Below are 21,857 nucleotides of genomic sequence, written 5' to 3' on the forward strand. Positions count from 1 at the left end.
GGGTGTGGGGGATGGGGCAGTAGGGGCTCTAAGGGCGGGAGAGGGGGACTCTGGGGGCGGGGCCCTCGCAGAGAGGGAGCTCTGCGGGCTTCTCAGGACAGGGCCACGACAGCTGCCTTGACTTGATCTTTTTCTCCCTAAATGCTTCCCCTCCCAGTGAGACCGCTGCGGCCCAGATCCTCCAAAAGTACTTAGGTGGTTTACTCCCATTGACATCAATGAGAGTTAGGTGACTAAATACTTGTAAGGATCTGGGCCTTCCTGCCTACAGCACTTTCTCTCCCAGTGCATCTCTGATGCCTTATAAACGCTAGTGATTCAGCTTTCACAACACTCCTGTATCATTATCCCCAATGAGCTAGAGTCACGGAAAATGACTTGTCCCCTGTGTTCACTCCACAAGTTAGCACCCAGGAATCCTGACTCTCAGTCTAATGCTCCAACCACTAGACCATGCAACTGAGAATTGATATTTTTATTGCGTGTGAATGTGCAGGGAAGATCTGGCTGTTAACTCCCATGTTGAACTGTGCTTTTGTTTGTTTGTTTGTTTTATCTTATAGGTATGTGGAGATCACAGTAAAAAATAGAGAGGGAAGTATCTCCGGGGTTTTGGAGAGACCCTTCAGCCAAGCAGAACATTGCACAAAAGGTGTGTCAGAAAAGATCAATGCTATTTTCTTTCTTTGTCACATTAATTGTTTGTAGCTGGAATTTGGCAAGGTGTATGACAAGAAAAACTGTTCGTGTTAGCACCCTCTCAGGCTTGGGACTTCAGATATACATTTCTCTACTTTTGTAGTATTTCCTTAAATGTATTTACTTTTCTAGTGCTGAGTACTATAGAAATAAAAGTATGTTTCACCTTGTATATATGTATATAAGGTGTGTATTTCTGCTTTTATTGCTTAGTGGGAAATAACTAGTAAAACAATATGCCAGATTAAGAATTGGGGGGAGGGATAGCCCAGTGGTTTGAGCACTGGCCTGCTAAACCCAGGGTTCTGAGTTCAATCCTTGAGGGGGCCACTTAGGGATCTGGGGCAAAACTCAGTACTTGGTCCTGCTAGTGAAGGCATGGGGCTGGACTCAATGACCTTTTGAGGTCCCTTCCAGTTCTATGAGATAGGTATATCTCCATGTATTATATTATAGTTCCTTTAGTGTTGACGACTGTCTTTAGCAAAGTTTATTTGGACAAGGGGAACAGGTGTTTACTGAATTAATAATTTTTAAATTGCCCTAGTTTATTTTTATTTCTGAAGATATAGTTTTCCTTTCGGGCTCATCAAGGTAATGTGCAACTGCAGAGAAACTCTTCCCTGTTTAGACAGGACTGGTGTGATATTCACACACTCTTATTTGCACAGCAGAACTAATTTTAAAAGTAGTCATTTCAGGAATGCATCTGATGTGAGAAAAAAAACATTTAACTTAGTTAGCCCCCAGTGCATCTTGAAAGTATCATGACATCTTTTTAAAGTTTCAGTTTCTGAATTAATAATCATGGAATATACAGACATAATGTACAATATTTTTATCCCTAAAATTGTGGAATATTTCATGTAGCAGTTTTGTTTTTTTGTTTGGGGCTTTTGTTTGTTTGTTTCTGTTTTTTTTGCTGTTCTACATCATTCTATTCATATGTTAGGTAAAATTGTAAGGGAGTTATAGTGAAGATACCAAAGAAAGGTAAGACAAGAACCGTCATTTGGATATGGATTAGGTTCATATTAACATAATTAGTTTTTCATTTCTAGGTTACGAATTTGGATCCAGATTTTAATCGGATGGCTATTTGGGCCATGTAAAATGAATTGGGTGCAGTTCACTTTTCAGTGAACACAAGGGGTCCAAGTCTACACCCCTGAAATCACTACCTCAGTTGCTGTCTTCAAAATTGGGTGTAGAGGCTGACATACATTTACACACCTACTTGTAGGTTTTGATACAAGGGGGAGGAAGGGGAATGTGGGGAAATTTGAACTGCTGCTGTCTGTGCCTTACCTCTTCTGAGGATTAAAAGAGAGATTGGATTGGGACCAGGTTTGTCATTTTGGCACTAATCAGAAACCACTTCATTTTTTTTATGAAGTAACATTGCAGTTTTCTTTCCAGGCACTGGATGATCATAGCTAAACAATGTCTGGACTACGTGGAGCTGTCCATGCAAAATGGATAATAGGGAAAGTAATTGGAACCAAAATGCACAAAACTGCCAAAGTGAGAGTAACAAGGCTTGTGCTGGATCCTTATTTACTAAAGGTAAGGTCTGGTCACCAACTTACTTTGCAAGATCATTTTCATATTCACTATCAAAGAAAATTGTATTGACTTTCTGAAATACTAGGATTTCATTGTAAACTGTTTACATTGTTAACTAATTCAGAACATTGAGTGGTAATTTGGCTCTGAATATGACTGCATAGAAAGGAAAACCAGTGTAAAAACATAAAATTTGCCATATCAGATTATCTATTAAATGCATTTCCTTGAATGATTCTGTTAACACACATTTTGATCTGAGCTGGGAAAGTGGACTACTAATTTCGTGCTTTGATTTTTGAAAAGTCCTTTTAAAAAAAATTTATAAGTTTCTGGGGTTTTGCTCCATTTTGAAAGCTTGAAGTTATAAAATAAAATGTGTTTGTATATGGTGATATTAAAATAATTGCCTACTATATCTTTTTCCTAACCACTTTGTTGAATAAGTAATTGCAGAAATATTCTTTAGCATTTGACCCACTGAATCAATATAGATCTATCAATAATAAAATAATCAGACTATTTATAAGGCAAGCCTCCCTCAGTTATTATTAAAGACTAGATTCAAGAGAAACTATGCTCCCTTTAGTCAATTCTGCACTTTATAAGATAAAAGAAGGTAGGTTAGATTTGTAATTGACTCTTTTCTGTTCAGTTCTACCGTTATACCATATGCATCTATCAGTGGCTTTGCTTAGGCAAAAACCCAGTTAGTTATGCATACCTGCACTATCAGCCTGATAGCGAAACTTCCAATTCATTTTGCTTTTGAACATAAGTTTACTGGTCATCTTTTAGTTCTGAGTCCTAATGCCTGGGTTTCCTTTTCTCCTTCTCTCCAACAGTTCTTTAACAAGCGAAAAACTTATTTCGCTCATGATCCATTGCAGCAATGTGCCGTCGGAGACATTGTTCTTCTAAAAGCTTTGCCGGAGCGGAGGACCAAAAATGTGAAACATGAACTGGCTGAGATTGTTTTCAAGGTTGGAAATGTCATAGACCCAGTGACTGGAAAGGCCTGTGCAGGAACCAGGTTCCTGGAAAGTCTAACAGACTCAGAAAGTCTAACTGAGGCAGACACCACCTATCTAAGTGAAAAGCTCCAAGAACTAAATGTTTCCTCAACAGAGAAATAAAGGGTGGGAAGAGGCCAATAAACTGAGGGCTTTACCTCTCATCTTTACATGAGGGATTGGTTGTACCCATTGTCTTAGGATGTAAAATCTTTCTATTGTTAGTAACAATAAATAATAAACTGAATTACTTCCAACACCAAAATGACAGAGATATTTTAAAATTGGGGAATTTATCAATTAGAAATAATGTGGAAAAAACTTAAATCACAGTTAAGCTGTGTTTTCAATGTTTGATTTTCTTAACACACAGTTTTGCCCTATCTTTAGCAAGAATGTCAAAATTATCACCTCAGTCACAAAATTAAGAATGGTTCTTCTTTATTAAGATGTTTAAGAGAATAAATCTATATATAGTTTAATATTCATGGGAGGATGTTTTTCCCATGTTTGACTGTCTGAACCCTGGAACTGAATCTGAGTTTTGTAGCCTTATATTTAAAGTAACACAATTAAAACTTTTTTAAAATATTGTAGAAATCTTATAGCTATATGTTTATATATGTTATTTCATTTTATTATTAGTAATGCCACCCTATAGCAGTAAGCTTGTTATAACGTTTCATAAACCTTCTGTATAAAATGAGTAATAGAATCATGTGCATTTAAACCACCTAATTTTAATTGCTTACTGTTACAAATTTTATCTGCTTTATCACAAGACATACTAAAGGAAAGGTGAAATTGATAAAAGGCTACAATGAAACAATGGCATAGTTTGACAAAGTGAAGGGACATAATCCAGCACCCATTGAAGTCAAAGGGGAATGGGAAGTCAATGAGAGTTTTGCTATTGACTTTCATGAGAGAGGTTCTTAACCAATAGGTAGAGGTAAAATCCGTATCTGAGGGAGAAAAGTGGGTCCTTCATGATTCAAATAGCTTGTAAAACAAAGGAAAAGTAGATGTGTATCCAGTACAGATGGGGAGGGATGTATCTCTTTTAACCTAAGTATTCTGCTGCAAATAGAAAAGTTACAAAATAGGAATATTAGAAAAATCCCATAAATGTAATACAAAAGAGTGGAAGTAAAGATGCCTGAAGTCTTATCTCTTAATAAGAAAATCTAATTAAGGCCCCAAATCCTGCAGAGATGCAGGGATCAAGTCTCTAAAAGCTGTAACAAAGAACAAATAGTCCAGGGCAATTCAGGATTACAGTTGACTTGGTGCTGCTGGGATTCTGGGCCTGTTGACACTATTACGCCCCTTGCCATAAATTAGAGCTGTTCCAGGGCCTGTGGGTTGCTCAGCAGCCAAATCTACCGGGACATCCTCTCCCACCCCCAAAATACAAGGTTTGTGGGGGTCAGCAGAAGAACATATATGGTGCACCTGCACAGGGGCCAGGCCCAGAGCTGGGGGAAGGAATCTTCACTCACTGTCTCTTCAAATGGGTGTATAGATGTGCCTGCATCCATCACTTTGCAGGGTTAGGATTGCAGCCTAAACTTCCAGAGAATCCATCTCTGTGGATGAGGGGCTACTGATAAAGCAAGATTTTGGAAACTGAGCCCCTCTTCAGGAATATGAAATCAGTTGTGCTCCCTTCCAGTCTACTATGTGTGGTTAAAGCTCTACCCGTTTTAATTTATACGCTTTCCTCCCCCGGGGGTGCTTGCATTATGCTGTGGGAAATGCTACACTAAAGGCTTAGGCTCTGGTGCTTGCGAATCTGTTCAGCGGTTGCCAAAAACCATGCTTTGCTCATCAACTCATTCATTATCCGTGTGCTCACTGTTCTGCACTAGCACCTATATAGCACTAGAGTGATTGGATTTTGGTTTGGTTTTTTTTTTTCTTTCAAATATTGCGGGAGAAAATATGAAAAGAGGGAATGGAATTCATGTTTCTCAGACTGGAGATGACTTGTGAAAAATGCTTCAAGCTGTTTGCTGGAGATTTAACACACCCATTCATTCTGCTTAAATCAAAATATGATACATACCTGAGAAAAATCGGAGGTATGCTAATTTTAAAAAATTGTAAATGGGAAGTCTTAAGTCAGTGGCTATCAATGATTTAAGATGCAACATCAGACTTCACTAATATTGAAGGACATTGTATATGCAAGTTTGTATAGGTCTCCATGAAGTATGTGCTAATATCAAATCTTAACTGGCCAAGTGAACTTTATTTGTTTTTTAAACCAAAACTTGTAAAATTAACTATTATAAACAGTACTTGAACTCATTTTCTGTTGAACAAGTCAAACCCTTTCACACTACTGGACATTTATGGTGTTAACAGAATTTATATCCTCTCTGTGCTCACCACCATAAAACAATTGGCTGGGCAAAGCTTTTGTTAGTGCAGTATGTTGCTCTGATAGGCTTACATATAATTTTTAGTCACTAGAGGATTTGTTTTTCTACACAAAGTAGTTTTAACAAAGATCTAATTGACACTCTTGCTAGCTGAAAGCATGTGGTGTGGAAATGTACCTGTTCGGTGAATTAATAGGACTTTCATTGAAGTCCCTGTCAGCAGAGAGCCTAAGGAAGGAAATGTCATGGAGAGATAATTACTTATTCACAACTGTCACAAGTTCTTTTAAAATACCTATTTACTGTACCTTTTCTAGCCATGCGTGCCTGTGTACCTTAATGAATAAATAGCAGCAGTCCCAAAATTCAACTACTACTTTAAAAGTTGATAACATATAGTATATTTTACAGTCCTCGTTTTTTTAAAAAAGTCTGAATTTTTTATGCTTGTTAAATTAATGCCTAAGCTAGAGTAAGAGATGAGAGAAGGAAAATATTTTTTAGTTTGAGTGGGGGTGAAGATCTTACATTGTTAAAGTTATGTCAAAAATCAGTTCTGTATTTAATTTAGAAAGTGGGAGTCTGGGATGCTTACATCTTTATTCATGTATTTTGCAGGACCTTGAGCTAGAGCGTCTGTAATTTATCCACTATGCTCATCAAAAGTGGTTTGTTTTCTGAGTCAGGATTGAGGCACATTCACACAGTAGCTCAGAGGAGTTTTGCACTGCTGCTGGTTGGGCTGACGATAATAGCATAATGGTTTCCAGGGCTGTTACACTGACCTCTTTCAGCACCCCTACATTTGCTTTAACCCTGTTAGTACAGCCTTGCTTGTCTGGTATGTATGGGAAAATACACCTTGCCTATGTAGTGTGCTCTCAGCACTGTGGTATACAGATGCCATATCTCCAGTGTGAAGGTATTTTCCAGTTTTGGTTCTTTCCTCCAGCAAAAAAATTTAATTGTAATTATGAGTGACAAGTGAAACATAGTGTTGTGATAACTGAAAAAGACTGAGTTTTTCCTATTACTTCAGTGTATTACTGGAACAAATGTGTGTTGATATCTGCTCCTGCAGGGTTCCAATGGGAGGTCGACAGGAAAAAGAGCATTTTAATCTCTAATAACTTGTTGGAGTGGTAAGAAGCTACAGCTAATCCTGAACACAAAATACTTGTGCGTCTATCACACATTTCATGAAAGGAACAACAGTGTAAAGAACAGCCAACCATTAGACTGTTAGCTCTTCAGAGCTAGGACTTCTGCACGTGGCTGGGTTTTTTGTCTTGCAGAGTGGAAACCACAGTGGCAAGGGTTAACAAGTAATACCTTAGGCCCCCAAGCCTGCTAACACTTATGCACCCTCGGGACTCTTCACAGTAGTAAAGTTAAGCACGTGCAAAGTATTATCCTTATTTTACAGAGGAGGAAACTGGCACGGAAACTTAGACTGATGCTGCAGGTGCCTGGCTTAATGGGATGTGTTCGGGAGTTGTAGGGCCACGGATACCAAGCCCAGCAGCCAAGGGGTTAAAGAGTAGGGTCTGGAGGGGGGTGCAGAGAAGGGGTGGGGGCTGTCCCCCTCGACCCCTTCCTCAGAGCGCCAAGCCCCCCTTCATCCGCTCTGGGGCCTGCTCACGCCCCGCTGTCCCCCCAGTGGCCGCCAGCGGGTACTGCAGGCCCGAGTCGTCCTCCCGGGCCCGGGCGAGCTTGGGCGGAGGAGGCCAGAGCAAGATGGCGACCCGAGTGCTGCTGCGGCGGAGCCTGGGGGGAGCCGGCGGGCTGGGCAGGGCAGGGCCTCGCCTCCCGGCCCGCGGCAGCCTGGCCCTCAGGTGAGCACGGCGCTCCTCCAGGAGGGACCCCGGGCCTGCAGTGCGGCGCTGGGAGTCCCGTCCCCCTGGGTGCCCCTCGCTGACTCCTTCCGGACTGTAAATGGCGCCCCCCTGGCCGGGGGGGGGCGGGCTGCGGGACTGGGGGCAGAGCCCCCCCGCGGGGCGGGAGAGGGGCAGCCCCGCGTAGGAGTTCCTAGCCCGGGGTCTCCCGCAAGGTCATGGGCCTCCCCGCCCCGCCTAGGGACAGCCCGCGCCGGGCACCCACTCCCGCCCCTCCACATGCACCCCAGGTTGTGCGTCCCCCATGCGGGGCCCCGAGCTGGGCCTGGGAAGTCCGCCCCACAGATGCACTGTCCGCCTCAGACCCGCCCCACCATCCGGATTTGGGATCATGCCCACACAACCCCCCCATCCTGGGTTTGAACCCCCCCCCCTTTCTGCACACACAGGAGGCTCCCCATCTGAGACTGGGGACCCATCGGACTATATAACCCCCCTACACACGCACCCCCAGAGGGAAACCCACTAGAGTAGTCTAAGTGTCTGATGCCCCAGGCCCCAACAGGCACCTGTTGGAATGGGTTTGAAGCGTCTGATTTATTTTTATACTTTCCGTTAACTTTGATATTTGTTTAGAACAGAAATCAAAACCCTGTTGGTTGAATTTCAGTTAAGTGTTTCTTTCAAATTTTTCTCTCTTTCAGGGGGATGGTGTCAGGGCAAAAATGTAGGATTTGTACTCAACTTGAATATAGGTTTTCGGCTAAAAGAAAACTTGATAGAAATATTTCCCTGTGTGTTTTTAATCTAATGTAGGCAATTTTTAAAATAAACATTTGCAGCTGCCTACTGTAGCACTGAGCTTGTACATGAGAAAAAAGAGGTGAAATTGATTAGAAACTGATTTAGTCTTTTACTATTTTTCAATGGAAGGGTAATGCCAAAAGTAAAACAGTGAAAAATAAACTTGCATTTTCAAAATTCTAACTTTCTCTTTGTTACAAGTTACCAATGATGTTTCTAAAACAAGGAAAGTTGTTTTGTAACATTGTTTTAACCTGATAGTGTCCATTTGAAATCTTGGGTATCAATGATTTTTTTCTGGGTTGTTTGTTGTTGTTTTTTGGAAAACAACATCAAAGGAGCCACTAGCAGTTTGAAATATATACACACATTGGCTGATCATTTGCTCTCTGTACAAGCCATTGTGGACACACCATTGCACACTGCATGATTGCTTACCTACCAGGTGCAGTTGTAGGCCTTGATCTTGCAAACACTTAGGCATATATGCTTTACTCTGAGTACCTAGCAAGGCCCAGTGACTTCAGTGGGATTATTCACATGCTTAATGTTCAGAACATCCATAAATGCTTGCAGGATTGGGACCACAGCTAGCAAAATCAGGCAGTGCCTTAGTAAAAGGACTGATAATGATTCCACAATAGGCTGCCTGTAATGCTGTGAGAAATATGGCTGCCAGAAAACCAAAAATTTTATGCTGTGTTACTGGCATTAGAGAGATATTTTCAAGTAACTTTTTCTTAAACCTGTTTTATAATCTGGTGGGACATATCAGGAAACATTCCCAGACAGTAAGGTGAGACTGGAAATAAGGTATAAATGTTTAACAATTAGAGTAATTAACCGTTGGAATAATTTACCAAGAGTTATGGTGGATTCTCTGTCACTGACAATTTTTAAATCAAAATTGGATGCTTTTCTAAAAGATCTGCTCTAGGAATTACTTTGGGGAAGTTCTATGGCCTCTGTTATACAGGAGATCAGACTAGATGACCACAATGGTCCCTTCTGACCTCGGAATCTATGAGTCTGTTAGACTGTGGAATGATCTTCCAGTGGGGAATGCTATGGCTTTGAATATTTAAAACACTAATGTTCTACTGCAGAGAACATTTCTGAACTAGTAAAGAGATTAGACCTACTTGGGTCTTTTCTGTCTCTTTCAAAGCTCAGAATAGCAGTCAGGATATCCTTTAAAGAAAATCTATTTCTCTATAGCTGGACTATTTTTGGTGGAAAACAGCTCATCTAGGACCAACACATATACTGGCTTTGTAGTAGTAAGACACGAGAGACAGTTCTCAAAGTTTTGCTAACATCAATGATACTGTGTACAAAATGTATGCTGATTTTAAGATAAATTAGAAATATAGGAAAGTATCCATTTTTGTCAAATGGTGAGAATTGTTAAGGAAATAAGTCTTACTTCAAACTACTGAGAAGTAAAACTATGGAGAGTTTAAGGGGATGTTGTCAACTTATAATTCATATTGTAAGCATATTTATTATAAATTTGATTATTATTTCAAATAATTCTAAAAATCCAAGTTCTTTTTCCATTTATATGGTGTTATCTTTTGCATTCCACTACCACTCAACAATTAATATCAACAAAGTCAGTTTCTCTTTTGGTTATAGTCAGTTTCTCTTTGAAGTTCTTAGCACTGCAATCTTTGAATTGACAACACTGGAGGAAGATGCTTTTGTTTAAAAACAACTGTTTATATTGGAAGATGTTTAAAACAAATTATTGGAAATATACCTGTTGGACCTGAACTTTTGTAAAATGATTTCTCTCCCAAAATTCTAAATGTTGCTCACGTTTTAGCTGATAGTGTTCTTATTAAAAAATATCAAGCACTGTAGTGTCCTTATAAAATACACCTAGGAATTGAGGACCTCTCTATACTACCAGGATTACATCTAAGAAGTAGTAACTTTCAAAGCAGAGATAATCATATTACTTTACAATCTTCAAATTCTGTACCTACCTAGTAATATGTCCTACAAAGCTGATTTCTTATGGTTGTAGGTTTATTGCATTTGTTTTATTTCAAGGTTTTCATTATTGTCCATGACAAACTCTTGAGAAGGTGACTGTTCAGCAATAATCATTAAATTGGGCCATGGTTTTAATTTACTAACTTTTATTTTTCAGTTGATTAGTCCTCTGCTGTGAAAATTCACTGTGTACTGATTACTGACATTCAAGTCTAGCCCCAGAAGCTGTAGCCCCGGTTGCATCAGACATTCATTTGAAAAAAATGCATTATTTGCTATTCAGTTACAATATGCTAAAGTTCAGATACATTCTTTCCTTTTTCTCCTGCTCAGGTACTGTAACTTATAATGAGATTGGTCTTTAAACTGAAATGTTCTGTATAATTATGTGCCTTATAGTATCTCGGGGGGGATTAAAACAGTTTTTTTCTAATAGAACTATTGTGTTCACAATAAATTTTGCCTTACACTTTCAGAAGGATCTGTAGTTTGTGGGCTAAGTGCCCTTATGCAGCATTATCTATTTTTCTGACTCTCATGTTAGCCAATGTGATTCCTTTGCTAACTCTCCCAGCTTAAACCCATGGGAACATGACATGTCTAGATTTTTTTGTCTTATCTGAAGGTGAACACACTTATTTCAGAACAAGACTTTTCCTTCAGATTTTTGTAACTCTAATAGGGAATGTCTTTCACGTTTAAATATATATACATGTCTGTGTTTTAAAAAGGAAGGATGGATTTGCAGTTTAAGCCCAAGATGGGCAGTCAAGAAAGTTGGGTTCAGTTTCCAATTTCCCAATAATGACCACTAGTTTGGGACCTGTCTGTTTTTGGATGCCCAACATGATATACCCAAGTCAGGATTTACCATCTGAGCACCAATGACTTTTATGTTAATCAATGGGAGCCAGGTGTTCAGGACAATTAAAAATCAAATCCTAGCTGTCTGAACTTGGGACACAGAACAAGTGTCCACTATCAGAAATGTTAACTGTAACCTTTCTCTGTTACCTTATAAGTAAAATGTTGCTAATGCTAGTTAGCAGGCGTATAGTAACACTTTATTAAACAATGTTCATAAAGCTCTTTGCAATTCTTGGATAAAAAGTACCATGCACCTGCAAAGTAGTATTAACATCACCATTTCATTGAGAAATTAAGAGAAAACTACCTCCTAATTTTATGTGGCAAATAACAACAAAGGCATAAGTGTCTCCTATTAGCTGAAGAATTGGTTATCCAATAGTATCCCCATAACTCTTCATGTTCTTGCTGCTGATAGTGATAATGTTAGTGCACAAATGAGGAAGTAAACATGATTACTTAGGACTTTTATTGTCAGGATGTTTGTAAAACATCAACTAATCCTCACGACACCCTCCAGGGAAGATAAGTACGTATCAACCTTATATAATAGAGAGAAGGCCTGACTTAAGTTGGCCCTCTAAGCCCTTTGTATTGGCTATGTGGCACAAAAGGGCTACAGATCAACTGCATTAGCTCTACCCCCCAGGCAATATCTCTGGCACTGGAGGTCTTTGTAAATACTTGTGTTTAGTAGTATCCTGTTTAACTTTCTACATGATAGTTGTTGGGATGGGGTCAGAGAAAGTGAATACACTTTTTCAATAAGTGGAGCGGAGCAGTGAGAGATTTTCATGTCACTTCTTTGTGTTGAAGGTCACCTCATTCCCAGCTATTATTTTCTTAGCTGCCACATGTCTTCTGCTTCCTTCAGCATGTTGCTTGCATAAGCAATATAAACTACCACATCATTTTATGCCCCATTATTATTGGGATTTTAAAAATGGGAATTGGGGGGGGTTGTGTGTTTTTAAAGTGAACTGCAAGGTGTTATTTTTCCAAAAACAGTTTTTTTCCAACATTTTTATTTCTGGAACATTTTCACAGTCTATTTAGGACCTGAAAGACAATATCACAGTTGGAAGTTGTAATCTGTCCTATGGATCTCCCAGCCAATAACTAAAATCCTCCAGAATAATTAAGTATAATTAAATAATTTAAAATCTTTCCACAATCCTCCAGGAAATGGGGAGAAGCTGCAAGCAAATGCTTCTAACGGGTCGGGAGGAAGGAAAATATTGTAAGATCAAGGCCACCTTAGTATATTATAAAGATGAAGCAGTAAAAACTGAATCTTTTCTGTTTGCTGTTCACTTGAACGAAAGATTATTCGTATTGGTGTAGATAAAGCTAGTGCACATCATTTGGTGGCTCTGGTGTCTTTCTACCACTGAAAAAGGGGAAAAAATAGTCCTAATATAGTCTTACTTTAAGAAGAACCATGTTGTCTTTAGTGATTTTATTGTGTACTGTATTGTTGTAAGAAGGTAGAAAATAGGTACTTGCAGAAACTAAATTGTTAAGCTAGCTAGGCTTTCAGACAATCTATCAAAGTCAACTCAGTTTTTAAGTGGGAAAAACTGTAAATATTGAACAAAGAAAATGAATTTGAATCCTGAACATTATAATGGCTACTGTTCAAAAATTAAAATCTATGCAGACTCCTTGATGTCTGCCACTCTAATCTAGTCCCAAAGTAGAGTATGCTGTAACCTGTATATCTTCTCTTCCATGATGCTTTCTTGAAATCTATTTCAGTAAACACAGGAACACGTGGCATTTACTGTGCCATTCACAGTAAACAAAGCAGTGTTTGCACACACTTTTCTCATGCACGTGCACTAGGGTGTTCATTTTTGACCTCAAGTTTCTGGGAGGATGTAGATATCTTGCTTGAGCAAAGAGAGTTTAAAAAATATATATACTGTATATAGTGGCTTCCATTCTCTGCTCTTACAGAGCTCTAATCAATGCAGGAGCAGGGCAGGGAAGCAAAAGTGGTTTTATGCCTCATAGTGTTTTGGGGTTGGCTTAAAACCTGATATAAATTAGGGTATGTCTTTACTAGCAACGTTAAAGCGCTGCCGCAGCAGCACTTTAACGTGTCTGTGTAGTCGCGGCACCAGCGTTGGGAGAGAGGTCTCCAAGCACTGTATAAAAAAAAAAAAAAAAAAATCCCACCCCCACAAGGTGAGTAGCGCCCAGCGCTGGTGCATTGTCTACACTGCCACTTTACAGCACTGAAACTTGCAGAGTTTTTTCACACCCCTGAGCGCGAAAGTTGCAGCGCTATAAAGTGGCAGTGTAGACAAGGCCTTAGAGCAGCATCAAAACTGCTTACCATATGCTTGACTGCAATGGCTCCTGGGTCTGTTGCATCAGCTGGGACTTGCTGGAACACAGAAGCATTCTATCCATGCCCTTCCTTAGCACAAGGGGTGCAAGTGGGGTAGTATAGCTGCACCAGTTCTGTGTCATCCCAGGAAGTCTTTTCAATAGGTGTATACCTTGCTGGGTAAACATTGTACCTTTACACTGCTGGAGAGTGAGGTAATGGGAAGATTTAGCATCGTTCCTCTGTATACATTACCATATTATGTTAAACTTGATCTTGACTGACTTTCCTCCTGTCTGTGCATTTTTAATAAACATTCAGTGACAATGTAATGTATTCATTGATGTGTAGGGGGCTGGCATCATCAACAAACAGAGCAGGTGAAGACAGCTGGTTAAAATCACTCTTTGTTCGCAAAGTGGATCCAAGGAAAGATGCTCACTCCAATCTACTAGCCAAAAGGGAGACCAGCAGTCTGTATAAAATACAGTGTGGGTGATATTTTTATATTTAACATTTCCTTTTATCTTATTTTATTTTTGCTACTACATTTATCCTTGAATTTTGTTGTTTCAGTTCACAATGTAAAGCCAGAATATCTAGATGCCTACAACAAACTTTGGTAAGTTTATATATTATACTTTGTGGTTTTCAGCATGTGAACCTGAGCAATGAGATTCTGTAAATTGGCTGATGTGTGATATATTTATTTGGGAAGAAGAGAATTATTGTGAATAAACCATTTATTCTTGGAGACAGTTGGCACAGATGCTTCTTTCCAGTTCCCCTACTACTGCCCCTTTTTTGGGCTGTTCCTTCACTGAACTGCACCAGATCCTGTTTTTAGGGTGTATATGAGAGGGACGCAGGTGCACATTTTTTCCCTCCCCTAGTTGTCTTAAGGCTACTGCAGCCTTTTTAGGCAGATGCTGCTGTCCCAGTTTGCCCTTCCTTCAGCTACAATGTAAGAATCTACCTGGTGAGAGTTCTGTCTACAGACTGGAAGAAAAGAGAGAGGGTCACTTGGGAGGGGCCACTAAATATCAAATATAAAACAGAAGTAAAGCTTTGAGGGCGGGGATAAACCCCAAGATTTGACATTCACGCACCCTGATGTTTCTATGAAAAGTGACATTATTGAGAACCATACATTAAGAGGTATTGTGAATCCTTGTGTGGACTTGATCTGCAGTGAATTTTACTCACAGGGCTGTTATATAGGATTTCCAAAAACTCTCTTGCTGTTTAAAAATAAGTATCAACATTTGTTTTTTAATGTACTGTACTAATTTAAAGACCAGTTAGAGAAATGGAAATTCTGATTTAGCTGTATATTTGCTGCATTAGAGCCGTAGCCATTACACTTTGAAAGAGCTAAACACTCAAGTTGGGAAACATGAGCCTCCCATGTTGCAAAATGGCAGTTCTTTCTCATTGACACTGATCATTTAAGAGAGGGTCTCCATTAAATAGAACATTGTTTTAGGGTAATGCAACCAGTATTGTTTTAAGTGTGGTTTATTGGCTAGAACGATAGGTGGAGGTCACAGCTCCTGACTTCTGTTCTCAAGAGAGGTAATGACTCTCCGTGTAGCCATGAGTAGGTTACCTGACCTCTGTGTGCCTCCATTTACTCATCTCTAAAATGGGAATAATACATAGCTACCTTACAGGGGTTCTTCTAGGCTTCATAAATTAATTTTTGTAAAGTGTTTTGAATAAAATCACTATTACATCTCTAGTATGGTATGAATGATCCTTTGTTAAAATGCCCAAAGTAGAGAGAATGTACTGGGGGGGACAGTTTTCTTCATTTAAATTAAACAAAGGTGGTTCTTTGCAACACAAGTGGGGAAATCTTTAAAAAGTAGTTTCCACGGTAATCTTTTTTCCTCTCATGACTGAAAGAAGAAAAGCATACCTGGAGAAGAGCAAATCACTTTCAACCAGCTCAGTATAAACATGTATAATTATATGAGGTAGGGAAGTGGAGAAATGGCACTGCTTCATCAGATAAATAAACGTTAAGTCAAAGCAGAGATGTTTATTTTCAAGGAAAGGGACAGTGATAGCAATCTGCTGAAAGCTATGGTATTTGATTTGGTCTTTCCAAACCAAAGTCAGCCTAAATATTCAAGTAGAAAGGAGAGAATTGGGTCCATCTTAAGAATGGAGGGATGAAAACCTGAAGCTTCCCTGAACTTCCCTCAGTATCTCCAAAAATTCAGCTTGAGCAGTCCGAGTCCTTGTTACATCCTGCCAGCTCAGGGTGATAAGGATTAGCCATCATGAATCTTGGCATCCTGACCCTGGAGGCTTCACCAACAGGGAGGAATTGGTAGCAAATCCCAAGGTGGAAGGCAATTTGGGTGAAAGCGCTCATGAAATGATAGATGTCCCGATTCTAAGGAAAGGAAAGACGGGAGCAACAGAATAAGGACGATGGACTTCAAAAACACAGATTTTGACAAACTTAGAGAAATGGTATGTAAGGTTCAGTGGGAAGAAAATCTAAGGGTAAGAGGAATTCAGGAGAGCTGGGAGTTTCTCAAGGAGGCAATATGAAAGGCACAACTGCAAACTATCCTGATGCAAAGGGAAGATAGGAAGAATAGGAAGAGGTCAATGTGATTTTTATCAGGAGCTCTTTAATAACCTGAAAATCAAAAAGGAATCCTACAAAAAGTGGAAACGTGGATGAGTTGATAAGGAGGCATACAAAAGAACATTGCAAGCACCGAGGGACATAATCAGAAAGGCTAAGGCACAAAATGAGTTACACCTAGCAAGGGACATAAAAGGCAATAAGAGGTTCTATAAGTACGTTAGGAGTGAGAAAAAGATGAACCAAAGTGTAAGTCCACTACTTAGTGGGAAGGAGAGTTAAGAATGGATGACATCAAAGAAAGCTGAGGTGTTTAATGCCTATTTTACTTCAAGTATCAGGGGGTAGCCGTGTTAGTCTGTATCCACAAAAACAACAAGGAGTCCAGTGGCACCTTAAAGACTACCAGATTTATTTGGGCATAAGCTTTCGTGGGTAAAAAACCTCACTTCTTCAGATACATGGAAGCTTATGCCTAAATAAATCTGTTAGTCTTTAAGGTGCCACCGGACTCCTTGTTGTTTTACTTCAGTCTTCACTAATAAGGTTAATAGTGACCAGATACTTAACACAATATTAACAACAAGGGGTAAGGTGCACAAGCCTGCATTATGAAAGAACAGGTTAAAGAACATTTAGACAAGTTAGAAGGATTCAAGTCAGCAGGGTCTGATGAAATTCACCCTGAGGTACTTAAGGAACTAACTGAAGCAATCTCAGAACCATTAGCGATTATCTTTGAGAACTCATGGAGGATGAGTGAGGTCTCAGAGGATTGGAGAAGAGCAAACAGAGTAGCTGTCTTTAGAAAAAAGAACAGGAGTACTTGTGGCATCTTAGAGACTAACAAATTTATTTGAGCATAAGCTTTCGTGGACTACAGCCCACTTCTTCAGATGCATATAATGGAACATATAGTAAGGAGATATATATACATAAACATGAAAAGGTGGAAGTAGCCATATCAACTCTAAGAGGCTAATTAATTAAGATGAGCAATTATCAGCAGGAGGGGAAAAAAAACTTTTGTAGTGATAATCAAGATGGTCCATTTTCCTCCTGCTGATAAAGCTACAAAAACAGTAAAAGGTTTAGAAAACCTGACCCTATGGGGAAAAGTTTAAAAAAAAATAAAAAATGGGCATCTTCAGTCTTGAGAAAAGAAGTTGCGGTGGGACTTGCTTAACAGTTTTGAAATATGTTAAGAGGTGTTATAAAGAGGACTGCGATCAATTGTTCTCCATGTCTGCTGAAGGTAGGACAAGAAGCAAGGGGCTTAATCTGGAGCAAGAAAGTTTTAGGGTAGATATTAGGAAAAACTTTCTAACTATAAGGGTAGGTAAGCTCTGGAATAGGCTTCCCAGGGAGGTTGTGAAGGTTTTAAAAGCAGGTTGGACAAACACCTGTCAGGAATGGTCTAGTCTTGTTTACTTGGTCCTGCCTCAGCACAGGAACGTGGACTTGATGACATTTTCCAGCCCTACATTTTTATGACTGTATGAATTAATAGAAAAATAGTAGAACAAAGACAGATACACCTCTACCTCGATATAACGCTGTCCTCGGGAGCCCAAAAATCTTACTGCGTTATAGGTGAAACCGCGTTATATCAAACTTGCTTTGATCCACCATAGTGCGCAGCCCCACCCCCCCCGGAGCACTGCTTTACCGCGTTATATCCGAATTCGTGTTATATCGGGTCGCGTTATATTGAGGTAGCGGTGTATAACACTAATTCATGAATCTTCAGAGATAGGGGGCTCCATTCTGAAGTTTTGAGAGCCAATTTGACTTCCAATAATAAAAGGCAAAAAGGTGGTGCTCATACATGTGAATGAATCAGGTGAGATTCTTTCTAATCTAGAGCAAAAACTAGCTTTTAGTTTTATTGTAGTAATAATAATAATTTACATTTCTGTTACAACTGCTATCCTAGGATCTTCTTATGCTTCACAAACATAAATTGTTAAAAACTCCCAGCTCCTCTGTGAGATCAGTGCATAGTATTATTCCTGTTATGCAGATGGAGAAATTGAGGCACAAATGGTAATGAGATTTGCTCAAGGTCACATGAAAGGTCAGTGGCAGTGCTGAGAATAAAACCCAGGTCTTCCAACTCTGAATGCTGTTCCTTACACATAAGACCATTCTTCTTCCCTATTTATTATGGTACATAGAATCCGTGGCTGCTAGCCAGAATGCTGAATGTCTGACAGTTATTCAGCAATAAAACGTAATAAAGGGAAAATTCAGCTAGTCTGAAACAAGCTTATTCACCAAAGTACAATACAGTGAAAACTGTCTTAAACAACCATGCAAGAAACCAGTGGTTGCTCAAGATCAGGTTGCACGTAGGAGATGGATTTTAGGCAGCTTTTGCTGTGTACATTCTGCTTTAATGGATAAATTAGTTTCAGACCTGGTCTGCTTTCTAATCTGTTCAGTAATGCTACAGCGAGCAGCCATCACTTGACTTTACTCATGTCCATCAGACAAAGTGATTGATTATTTTCATCTGTGTGGCATAATAGAAATGTCAGTTATAGAACTTTAGTGCCGGAGACAAATTATCCTTTCCCATCTCTGTGTCTTAACCATTGCTGCTAACAAAAGAAAACTTTTTAAGTTGTTCCTGAACCAAGTCATGCAGGTGTTTTGCACACCCTCAGATTAGGACATCTTGCTAATATATCAGGTAACCTGCCAGGTAACATTACATGTTTTATGGGTTCACATCAAAAGACTGGATGTGTCATGCTGTGTATTAGACATACAGCCTTACAGATGGTTATGCTTAAGTTTACATAGAGAGAGTTGTAGTGATCAGTTTTTCCTGCATACAGCAGGTTTTTGTATTTCTGCTTTCTCTTCTGAAAAATGAAGTTTGTGAATGTTCATACTATAATGAACATGTGGTGGCATAATTATGAGTTGTTATGCATATCAAATGTAGCCTCCCTGAAGGAAATGCAACGTAGTGTCTGTATTCCTTGTTTTTAAGTCAAGAGGTGCTGCCAAAGATTCATGAAGAAAAACACTACCCGTGTGCACTGGTGGGGACTTGGAACACGTGGTACGGAGAGCAAGATCAGGCTGGTAGGAGATAGAAGTACAACAGAATGTAAAACCGTACAAGTGAAATGTGTGCTTGGCAGGTTTCTTTTTAAGTCCTCACTGTTCATAAACCTTGAACAGTGTACTTCAGGATATGTGTGCTGTTGATTCCATAAAATAATTGGTTAATGATTGTTAACTTTAAAATTGCTTGGTTTTTATCACATTGAGTTTGATACTGAAGTGTTGATTCCTAAAATGTGCTTGTTCAGGCAGCACTAATCTAATACTCTCTTTCAAACATATTTGTATACTTTTACCTCTTCTCAATGAGAGGGTGGCAGTACATGGTAAGCCCCTTCCTCTTGTTCCTGCATACTTTTGCACCGGCATTATTTTGCAGGCACAGATCACACTTCTGAAAATTTAGGCTTAAAAGGTGTACTGAGATAGAATTTAGCTTGTGTTAGCCAGTTTAAAAGCTTAACTTTGACTTTCCGTGTCCTATTATAATTGTTCTGCATGGCACTGTTATGCAACATTGAAGTTATCACAAAATGTAATGGAACTGTTGTCTCCCGGCCAATTGGGTCCTGTACTAATACCCTAGGTATCTCTTCCTTAAACACACAGTGTCCAGTAATTCAGGATCAAAATGTAACCTTCCTTCAAATTCAACAAGGAGTCCGGTGGCACCTTAATGACTAACAGATTTATTTGGGCATAAGTTTTTGTGGGTAAAAACCCACTTCTTCAGATGCATTCCTTCAAATTGTTGAAAATATGCTCTATAACTACAAAGTGTTATATCAGTGTTATAATGTGGTATGGGGAACTTCTAAATGATGTTAAATGGCTTTTAAAACAGTCCCTGGTCTCTGAGAAGTTAAAGGGGTATAGCAGCAGCCCTCATTTTGTGGGAACCACATAATCAGCATGTTAATTTCAGCTGTATTCGCTGAATATTATATAATTATAATATTAGCATTGGCCAAAGGTGAGAGGATATCTGTAGACACAGATTTGTCAGCTTCTAAGAGAGTATTTTAAAAACTGAAGAGAATGTTGAGGTACGGAGAGGAATAAACCTGAAATATTGCTTGACAGTTAATTCCGAAGCATACTGACAGAGAATGTCCCTGCAATCATTTCCAAAGCAGCATTAAATAGTTCAGAGGAAGCCATGCCCACCCCATCTCCACTGGAGGAAAAGTAGCTTTTGTGGGTCTTTGAGGGAAGATGGAAGAAAAGAGGGTGGGAATGGGAGTCGATTGCTATTCTAAAAGCTTGTAAAAAAGTCTTGTTACACAGAGCACTTAAAGGGCATTGTCAAATTTAGGTCAAAATAGGCACCCATCTTGAAATTATTATTTGATGAGGAAAGTCCTCCTGATTCCAAATACACCTCTACCTCGATATAACGCTGTCCTCGGGAGCCAAAAAATCTTACCGTGTTATAGGTGAAACCACGTTATATCGAACTTGTTTTGATCTACCAGAGTGCGCAGCCCCACCCCCTGGAGCACTGCTTTACCGCGTTGTATCCAAATTCGTGTTATATCGGGTCGCGTTATATCGAGGTAGCGGTGTATTTTAGAGGCTTTGGGTCTTGTTTGGTGTACTTTTGAAGGTTGCCTCTTATCACTGAGCAATTAAAAAATTAACAATGGCATCTATTTTATTTATCTATCCCACAAAAAAGTTTTGTGCTCCTTCTGCTTGTGTAGTTAATTGAAATACAAGTGCCACCACTGTGCTACTATCAGTTGAAGCTACGCACCAAGTCATTTTTGGCATAAGACACTGTTTTAAGTTGAAGCTCAACGTTAATTATAGTCACATAAAAGCATCACATCTAAGTAGTGTACAGCAAAAGTGCCCTTCAGAAATCTTTGTACATTCTTGCCTTTAGGGTAAATCATCTGTTGTAGAATAGCAGGGGAAGCCCCTTGTCAAAAAGCAAATGGCTCCACTGTATTGCACAGAGAATACATTTTGAACATGCTAGCCAGCTTTTACTTTTGTATCGTTCTGTAGTGTTAATGGCCTTGTTTACATTATGGTGTTTCATGTCTTTTGTCATAAGCCTCTAAAAAGGTCTATTTCTATTTCAGTACATCTCTGGCGGTATGAGGGAGGCTATCCAGCTCTTACTGAGGTCATGAATAAGCTCCGACAAAATAAAGTAAGTCTAAATGAAGACTACATTTTAAACTTTGTCTAGAAATAATAAATATTTTACTGAGAAATATTTTTCCCAGTGTCCTTAGAGAACATAGGCTAGTAGTCAGAGCAAAAGACTAGAAGTTTGGACTCCTACGGTCTATTTCCAGCTCTGTCAGACTAGCTGTGTGACCTTGGACAAGTCACTTCCTCTTTCCGTGCCTCATTGGACCTGTCTGTAAAATGGGGATCACGCACACCTCTCGAGTGCTGAGGTGGAATGCATTAATGTTTATATAACGTTTTGAGTTCCGTAGGTGTAAAACGTTGTAGAAGTGCAAAGTGGTGTTAGTAATTTATATTCTGCTGTTATGAACGGTCTGTGATTCTCAGCTCTTTTGTCAGAGCCTATTTGCTAGCGGGGCATGCCCCCACCACCATGTCCCCTCACATAATGCTGCTCCTTTACTTGGTTCTCTTGTCTTGTCTTTTTTTTTTTTTTTTTTTTTTTTTTTTTTTTTTTTTTTT

The 21,857-nt window shown here is 39.4% G+C and overlaps 2 protein-coding genes across 2 annotated transcripts in view; both read left to right on the top strand.

Annotated features, from left to right (window-relative positions):
• The first annotated feature begins 469 nt into the window (after positions 1-469).
• Positions 470-3,869, top strand: MRPS17 (mitochondrial ribosomal protein S17). Its single transcript, XM_026656501.2, has 3 exons — positions 470-652; positions 2,119-2,265; positions 3,111-3,869. Exons 2-3 carry the CDS (start codon positions 2,143-2,145, stop codon positions 3,399-3,401), a joined length of 414 nt encoding a protein of 137 aa, XP_026512286.1. The 5' UTR covers positions 470-652; positions 2,119-2,142; the 3' UTR covers positions 3,402-3,869.
• Positions 3,870-7,356: 3,487 nt separating this feature from the next.
• NIPSNAP2 (nipsnap homolog 2) overlaps positions 7,357-21,857 on the top strand; it is a 23,381-nt gene continuing 8,880 nt past the window's right edge. Inside the window, exons 1-5 of the mRNA XM_024205012.1 lie at positions 7,357-7,500; positions 13,859-13,998; positions 14,084-14,129; positions 19,114-19,208; positions 21,281-21,351. Coding sequence (XP_024060780.1) covers positions 7,403-7,500; positions 13,859-13,998; positions 14,084-14,129; positions 19,114-19,208; positions 21,281-21,351 — 450 coding nt within the window. The 5' untranslated portion in view covers positions 7,357-7,402. The remainder of the gene's footprint in view (positions 7,501-13,858; positions 13,999-14,083; positions 14,130-19,113; positions 19,209-21,280; positions 21,352-21,857) is intronic.

The sequence above is a fragment of the Terrapene carolina genome, unplaced genomic scaffold (assembly GCF_002925995.2).
Source record: "Terrapene carolina triunguis isolate 2854851 unplaced genomic scaffold, T_m_triunguis-2.0 Scaffold231, whole genome shotgun sequence".
NCBI classification, from domain to species: domain Eukaryota; kingdom Metazoa; phylum Chordata; order Testudines; family Emydidae; genus Terrapene; species Terrapene triunguis.

Bases quoted from the DNA above. Each gene is read 5' to 3' on its own strand.
- MRPS17 (XM_026656501.2), top strand. From the start codon at position 2,143: ATGTCTGGACTACGTGGAGCTGTCCATGCAAAATGGATAATAGGGAAA. The intron at 2,266-3,110 runs GTAAGGTCTGGT...TCTCTCCAACAG, and splicing joins TGGATCCTTATTTACTAAAG to TTCTTTAACAAGCGAAAAAC.